The sequence below is a fragment of the Ictalurus punctatus genome, chromosome 27 (genome assembly GCF_001660625.3).
Source record: "Ictalurus punctatus breed USDA103 chromosome 27, Coco_2.0, whole genome shotgun sequence".
Classification (NCBI taxonomy): Eukaryota; Metazoa; Chordata; class Actinopteri; order Siluriformes; family Ictaluridae; genus Ictalurus; species Ictalurus punctatus.
Genome location: NC_030442.2, coordinates 8614938 through 8623696, shown reverse-complemented (window position 1 = coordinate 8623696; position 8759 = coordinate 8614938). Strand labels below are relative to the sequence as shown.

The 8759-nt window shown below is 37.8% G+C and overlaps 1 protein-coding gene across 4 annotated transcripts in view; it reads left to right on the top strand.

Moving 5' to 3' along the window:
- The first annotated feature begins 2689 nt into the window (after positions 1–2689).
- The window catches only part of tcf12 (transcription factor 12), a 95880-nt gene continuing 89810 nt past the window's right edge, over positions 2690–8759 (top strand). For 2 of the 4 annotated variants that reach the window (XM_017458281.3, XM_017458279.3), the window contains exons 1-3: positions 2727–2989; positions 3930–4019; positions 4796–4868. In XM_017458281.3, coding sequence (XP_017313770.1) covers positions 2987–2989; positions 3930–4019; positions 4796–4868 — 166 coding nt within the window. In that variant the 5' untranslated portion in view covers positions 2727–2986. 4 annotated transcript variants of the gene reach the window in all.

The following is an 8759-nucleotide window of genomic DNA, read 5'->3' as shown; positions in this document are numbered from 1 at the left end:
TATCACATCTGGTTAACCCTCTGTCTCACGCCTCACTTCCTCTGTCTCACGTATGACTATCCTACTATCTCATCTCTGCTGTGTCTCTGTCTTACATCTTACTGTTCCTCTATCTGACATCTCCTGTTCCCTGTCTCATCTCTTTCTATCCCTCAGTCTCATGTCTACTGTTCCTGTGTCTTATATCTGGCTGTCCTGCTGTTTCTGGGCCTCATGGCATGCTGTCCCTCTGTCTAAAGCATATCTGCCACTCTACCTCATGTCTCATGTCCCTCTGTCTCACTCTTTACTATCCCTCAGTCTCATGTCTCAATGTCTCCATCTGGCTATCTTGTTGTATCATGTCTGTTATCCCTCTGTCTAATTTCTGCTATCCTCTGTCTCTCATCTGGCTGGTTGTCTGTCTCACTGCTCCTCTGTCTCATGTCTCACTGTTCCTCTTTCTCATGACTCTCTGTCTCATGCCTTACTGTCCTTCTGTCTCACATTTCACGGTCCCATCTTTTTGCTTGCTATCCCTCTGCCTCCTGTCACGCTGTTCTCTGTTTTATGTCTTACTGTTACTTTGTCTCATGTCTCACTATGCCTCTGTCTCATGTTTTGCTATCCCACTATCTCACCTCTCATTATGCCTGTGTCTTACACCTTGCTGATCCTCTGTCTTTTGTCTTGCTGTCTCTCTGTCTCACCTCTCTCTGACCCTCTGTCTCGCTGTCTTTCTGTGTTATGCTTTGATGTCCCTCTGTCTCACGTCTCACTCTTCCTCTGTCTCATGTCTCAAGTTCTCCATCTCAATGTCTCCATCTGGCTATCTCATTGTATCATGTCTGCTATCCTTCTGTGTCATGTCTTGCTGTTGCTCTGTCTCACATCTCACTTTTCCTATCTCACCTCAGGCTATCCCTCTGTCTCATGTTTTCCTGTTACTCTGTGTCTTAGCTTACTGTCCCTTTGTCTATCATCTCACTGTCCCACTGTTTCACATCTGTCTGTCTCACATCTGGCTGTACCTCTGTCTCAAGTCTCATTGTCCCTCTTCCTCATGTCTGGCTGCCCTTCTATCTCGGGGCTCGCTGTCTCTCTGTCCCCCTGTCTAATGTCTCAGAATGTCTAGTCACGATAAAGCTTTTGTGGACAAAAATGGTGGGAAAATCCTTACTATAATATTCTTAGTGATGGCCAATTTTGCTTATTTGTGACCAAAGACAGCTGAAAAACTAATTCTGACAGTATCATAAATTTTAGAGCAAAATCTCAGAACGTTTTTAGTGTGTCTAATAGGTGCAATATTGCACTGTGGGACTATTTTCAGAGGATCTATCATGCCATTTGATGCACAGCACAGTGCACATAAATTAAACATAACTAACGCACGTCTGCCCCATGATTAGATACAAATTTTATTTTCACAATCTCATAAAGTGTAACACATATCGAGCTTCGCCTTTATAGGATAGTGTGAAGCAACTTTTAGGCCCCAGCTGCATCACTCACCTGCCCTCTTCTGTCGATTTGTCCAACAGGTGGCACTATGAGGTTTCTCAAAAATAAAGGGAAAGCACCTTCCATTGTCTGTGAATGATCATTAAACGCACTATGTTGTGCTTTCATTCAAGAAAAAGAGAGGGCATGGGTTTTTCTGTACATTCGTAAAAGCGGCAAAAACGATCCAAATTATATTTAAAAAAAAAACAACAACAACAAGCAGTTGGTTGTTTAATGACAAATCTAAAATTTAGCCTATCTGAGTGTAATAGCTGATGTACATTAGGTTTGGTGTTAAGTATAAACCAAAATAAATAGGCTATCGAAATAAATTGACAGCATTATTGTTTTGTCTTTTTTTTTTGTCGGAAATCCTCAGAAAGTAATTCCAGATCCTATCCTATCCCTTAGCCTGAAATATCTGCAATCAGCTGTCTGTTGTTCAGGCTAGAGATTTAAAGCATCAAGCTGAAATCGGCAACTTCATGTTCATTGTCTTTGCGATCAATTAGAATAAATCCAGCTAATCACAAAGCATGCATTGAAGTTTTCACTTCATTGTCGGTGTCATTATTAAATCGATTTGTTTAATCCAGGAGTTAGACCTTCTAGTTTTTTCTTTGCTTTTTTTTTTTCCATACACTGTCCTACAGCGGAAGAAAAATAGTCCCGGTTGCCTATAAAACACCACACTACTGTACTAAACCATTTATATGTGGTTGTGTCCTATTGTTGCATACTAGTTAGTACAGTAGTATTTAGTTTGGGATACAACCCCTCTATTCAGCCATCTACACCCACCGGTGGAACTGTTTAAATCCTGCTTTATCGAGGCCAATAATCAGCTGATAATAGTGAAAATTTTGTATGTGTTAAGTATTTATTTTCTCTGTTTTTCAAGCGTAGAGTAGCTTAGCCTACTGGCAATATAATAACCAAAAGAGCAGACAAAAGATGTGTTTGGAGGGGATTGGGGCAAAGCCAAACCAAGGGGTTGGTGTATTTGTTATTAATTCACAACAGTTATATCTGTTTCTTAATTCATTATACTCAATGGTTAAAGTTATATCAAAGTAAGGAGGTAAACTGTAAATAAATAAAACTTGTCACTCGGCCATAGCAGCAAGGTTGTGTGCGACTTTCTGGTTTGTCTCAGACAAACTCGAGGCGCATCACTACCTCCGTGGAGCTGGCGGAGGGATACACTTTTTTAACGTCATCGGTGTGCTTAGGCTCTCGCCAAGGCAAAAATGTCTGCCTAAGGGAAACTCGCAACTTACCCAGAGTGGATATTTTGCAAAAAAAAATTAATTACCCAGATATCGACTTCGCTGTCCTTCAGACGCGAATTAGAGAAAGCTACACTCCCATTGCCACACCGACCGCCCCTAGTCGGATTTTAAACACGAAAAAAGGTAAAATTATTGCAGCGAGTTTGCAAAGGTTTGGGACTGGCTGAAAGAAGTTGGGATACAGAAAGACTGGAGCTGTTATGGACTGAATGGTCGGCATTTGCTTTACTAATGTCAAATTTCTAGTCTTACTTATTGCTATTTAGATGGAATAGAAACATTAGGACTTTCATTGTTTGTTTGGTGTCATTTTTATTTATTTAGACACGATACAGCCTGACGGATAATTGTTTAAAGCGCGACCAGCGCATTTGCAAACTAAAGCCACTCTGCCTTCATGTAACAGAAGTCGCAGATATTGTGCTGTAGGTTTCCTTTTTAACGGCTAACCGGTAACTTGTGTCATTGTAGGTGTTTTATCAAGTATCCATTCACTACGGTGGTGCTTTTATCTGTCAGTTTATCTCTGTATCATGGCATGCTTTTTATGTTTTAAGCCATTTAATAATGATGCTGTGTGTCTAGGTCTCGTCTGTGACAGTAAGCTAACCAACCATTCGAGCCTCTCGCCCCTTTTTCTGTCTTTAACTCCAAATTCCCCCCCAAAAAATATTTTTCAAATCTCTGTCTGGGGTATTAAATAAAGCTTCCACGCTTTATTAGTAAAAAAAAAAAAAAAAAACGACACGTTTGAACCTACAAAATTGTAAACTGGAGAGTAATAATTGGCTGTAAGGTTATACGCCGCCATACAGGCTGCAATACTTGGTGAGGTTGAAGAGTGTGGCTAATGTTTGTGCTAGCAGGTTTGTTTAATACATTAAAGAGGAAACAAATGAGGGGAGATGAAAATAACCGGGGGGAAATGCGAATAAGTCGTTTGGTTTATGTTTTAAAAGCTGTCAGAAAGTCATGAAGTTATATTTTGAGTTGAAAGTGCGTCCTGTAGGCTAGTGTGTGCTGTGGTAATTGTTCAGAAGGCATTAAGTGTCATTTGTATTAGCAGTGCTGTGGTGGCTAGCAGTGCAGCTGTACACACCGAAGTGATGTTTGTTTTTGAGTGTTTGGGTGTAATTTGTTTTTATTTATTAGAGTTGTAGGATCGTAAGGATGAATCCTCAGCAGCGGATCGCCGCTATCGGGACGGATAAGGAGCTGAGTGACCTGCTGGATTTTAGCGCGGTAAGCCACTCTGGGTTACTTTATCAGGGCTTTATCTAGTTTAGCAAGAAGATTTAATTCGTTTGAAAGGAAATAACGAGTTGATATGGCGTTAAAAGTGCTGGGTCTTTTTACGTCGGGACACGAGTCAAGCTTGTTATGTCCTGCGCATTGTTTACAAACGGATCAGGTGCTGGATTAAAGTCGGCTGGTGTGATGTGTGTGAAGAGTTCATCATGAGAGCTTTTTCTATAAGACTTAATGATTCCCTGATTTTATTTTTTGTATCGATGATCGTTTTCATATCATTTTATGAAACATTCATGCTGGATATAGAGATGATGAAGTGGTTAAATCTGAGAGATGCACTTAATGAAAACAAATGAGTACTACAGTGAACCTTTCACTTGGAAACATGGCTGTAGTTGACCTTTTAAAATGGTTTAAGTACATGCATTAGTTTGTAGAATAAAGCTTTAAAGGTGCGCTCCAGGGAGAAGTAAGACACCGTACCCTTTTTCTGCGAGTGTTTACACCAGAAGAATACACCAGAATGTTTCCCACCCCCTGTATTTTTATATGCCCAACACTATAATTCAATGACTGAAAAATTCTGGTCCACACCAGGTTTCTCCTGTATCAGCTGTGCTTGTACATTCGCGTTAATGTTCATGTCATGTTTTTTCCAACCCTGCTTTTTTTTTCCTTTCTTTTCTTTTTCTTTTTTTTTTTTTTTAAATAAGCATGATTTAAGAACTGAAAACAAAAGTCCACAAAATTCATCTGTCTTATTCTAGATGTTTTCGCCGCCGGTGAACAGTGGGAAAAACAGGCCGACGACTCTAGGGAGCAGCCAGTTCAGTGCATCAGGTACATCCTTTCTGAATTTGAAAAAATGTGAATATGTCTGGCTTTGTGCATTCACGTGCGCTGAGGTGCCTTACAGTGTGGTTTGATTGCTGTCGGTAATCCTGATTGATTCCAGATGACACTGAAGGTGTTTCAGATTTTAGTGAGTTGGGGTTAATGAGGAGTCAGTGCAGGTTCTGTGTGTGTGTGTGTGTGTGTGTGTGTAAGGCATCGCAGCCTGGAGAATGCATTTCAAGCTTCACCTGGAACCAACATCGAACCTGGGTTGTAAATATGTCCGTATTTACAGTGCCTTATTTAGTGTCAGAAGTGGATGTTATAAAAGTTTCATATGTTTCACGAGTTTTATTTATGCTTTTCATAGCATAATGAAACACAAGCTTTCAATTCCACTTTTATCTATCAAGCTGTGCAAGATGTAAAGTCGCAGCACTTTTGAATACTCTGGGTTTTTTTTTGTTTTTTTTTTTGTCCTGTAATGCAAACTCTACTGGTTATGAATTTAATTATTTATTTTTAAAAAAAATTCTCAGATTCTCAAAAATTTTATTTAAACAAATAGGTACTGTCATGTCTGTAAAAACATCTGTAGCAGTGTATTTGGTGTGAATTGTTCACTTCCTTTCATACGATGGCCCAATCTGTAATGGCTGAATTAGAATTTGTAATGGAGAGTAAAATTTATTCAATCAATATTTTAATTATAATGAATGACAGAGCATTTTATGTATGTATGTATTTATTAATTTATTTTATATGTGTATATTCACAGTCTGTCTTACTTTTTGTCTCTAAGAATAATATTTAACAGTTTAACTGGTTCATTAAAAAAAGTAAAATAATAAGTCAAAATAATCAGATTAGCTCGTATCTAAAGACAAATTGGCTATTTCTGGTGATTGTCGTGTTTTTGTTTACACATGTTTATATAATTGTGTAGTTTTACTTCACGTTGGTTGGTTTTAATGCTTGTAATAAAGTCTTATGTAAAATAATAATAATAAGTAGACACCACCATTAAACCAATGCAAATATTTTAGCTTTCAGTATCAGTCAAAAGTTTAATAACTTATTCTAGAAATAAATAATAGTGAAGACACTTAAGTATGAAATGACACTTTCAGAGTTGTACGATGACCAAGAACGTGTTCCACAAATGAAAACGCATGAAATCAAAGTCTCGGCGTCTCTGAGCAGCTCGCAAGAAGCCGAACGGGACGCTTTTGTAGCAAAGTTCCCGCATGCTGAGCACACGCTGGCTGTTTTTACTCAGTCCTAAATAAAAACGACTTGTTGGAAGGCATTTAATAAAAATAAATCAGACTTTTAATTGTTTTGTAAGCAAACTCTTCCATGGCTTTAACTTTGCTGTTTATATTTGTCATCAACTTGTAAGCATACGATCAAAACGTCACACAGGTGCATCCAGGCTTATAACTGGTACTGTGTATTCTGCTCTGTATGAATTGCAGCACCTGCCAGGAGGGCCAAAAAAGACGTATAGTCGGGAAAATATGGTTCTCTGCACATTATTTTTCAATTTATCTCAATAAATCTCCATAGACCTCGATGGTGCTCCTGCATCTGATGAAGTTAGTGTTTGGGGTCACTGGCTGAATGTTTCCTGCTGTAGGCTGGAGTGTGATTAGTCTCGTCCCACTGTCAGATTAAGGACTTCAGTGTGTGTTTCAAGTCCTGTTTGCTATAATATACTACCGCATGTTTTATATTTATATATATATATATATATATATATATATATAATGTATATGTATGTATGTGTGTGTGTATGTGTGTGTGTATATGTATATAATACACACGCACATTATTTATATATATATATATATATATATATATATATATATATATATATATATATATATATATATATAAAATACACACGCACATTATTTTTTATATATATATATAATATTTGTGTATATATACACACATGCATCTATGTTTTAGTTTAACATGCAGCACAGAATTCTTGGTGTGTGGTGTCAGAATATTATGAAAGGTTTTTTATTTACAAAGGTGATTGTCGACTCTTTTATTTGTTGCTCTGATTGTAACGTCATTAAATTAGGTCCATTTCTGCCCTTCACTGCTGTTGCAATATTCTTTTGTAAAGCAAGATATGTTGCTGTCCTCTGTCTGTCTGCTCATTAATATAATCTAGTATTAAAGTATCCATACCATGATTATGACCCAAATGGCAGCGAGAACATACTGTCTGATTTCTAAACTAGGAGACTTTGTGCAAAACGCTTTTGTCGTCGTTGTCTTTAGACGCCGACTCGGATGAATAAAACAGACACCATTTTTTTGATTGACACCACACGACTGTTTTGCGAGCTGCTTTGGGATTACCCCGTTCATGAAAATGCATGCAGCATGTTGAGTTTGTTCATGAAAGGCTTTTCCTGTTCAGCTGAAAGGAAATATTTGGTACCTTTTATGGTTAGCTTTCACCTTCGTAAGCGTGAAGCAGTGAGAGTTGTGAGATTTGCGTGCCCGCGGGCTCGTCTGCAGGGCAGTGTGGCATGTCTTACCTACATAACAACAAAGTTCTCTTTTGTCTGCTTCATTGCGTTTAGTCCTCACATTCTGGATATCGTGTGTAATGCTGCTGTGCAAAGATAAATGTCCAAGTGGAACGTGTGAATTTGAAAGGCTGGGTTTTCTGAAAGCGCTGTGGTGATCTCGAGTGTATTTTTATAGCACGTACAACGCTATTCTTCAAGTCTTAATAATATAAAGTGGCGAACTAGTCATTAAAATGGAACCTTTACTAGTTTCTTCACTTGTAAAATTACTTACTAGTGTAAACGGTGGTATTATTGCTATCAGTGTTGATGGACTCGTTAGCAAAACAAAATGTTGCTGCATGTCGTGTATCCAGAAAATGTATATCCTTGAAATAAATTCTTGTGATATGATTGTTTTTTGTTTTTTTTTGGCTGTATATCTGCCTCCTAAGTCAGTAGAAAATAATTCTAAATGTGCCAGAGCTTGAAAGTTTTATTACACTCGATTGTAATCTCTGATTGTAATGGATGGAAATGGCGCTAATTGTTGGAGCCTCTGATTCAAAGTGTTAGGTGATGTAATTATTTTGAGAATGCTACAGAAATACCATTCAATCATGCAGGTGAACACTGTTGTAGTAGTAGTATTAATTTTTTTTTACCCCACGCTATAAATCTTGTAGCAGCCATTCTTTGACATTTCCTGAAAAACTGTTGAAATACAGAAAAGCTCCATCCGTGTTCAGACTGGCGCTCTGTCTCTGCCGTCTCTGGATTAGAAAACACTGTCATCTTCTGATTAATTATTAATAAGGGATTGGAAAGAATCCGAAATGATTAGTATTCACAATTTTATACAGCCCGAGTATCCTCCTTTTGTTGCGAACGTTTCCGAATCCATAAAAGTGAATAGCTTGAAGTTTTCAGATAATTTCTCACATAAAATTAAAACTGCTTTGCTGTACAGAGATATAAAAGGTGACAAAACTGTAGTCGAGCAAAGCTCATCATCAAAGGCTCGTCAGTAGATTCATGCTTTTTTTTTTTTTGTGTGTGTGTGTGCACGCGTGTGTGTTTTAAACAACGCCTAAGTCTCTCATTTAATCACACATTTATTTTGGAATGGATTATTGCAGAACAGAATGGATTATTATTTCAAAGATTTCCAGCATCTAAGACTGGGCCTTTCTGCAGTTTCTGTTATTAAAACCGCCCTGATACTTTCTTCTTTTTTTTTTTTTTTTGTACTCCGGAAGCCATTGTCTCTCGAGACACCCTCAGTTAGTTTCTACATTTCTCTGCTTTCACATCTCAAAATTTTTCTACTATTAAAGTTTGTGCAATATAGTCCTTTGGAAAC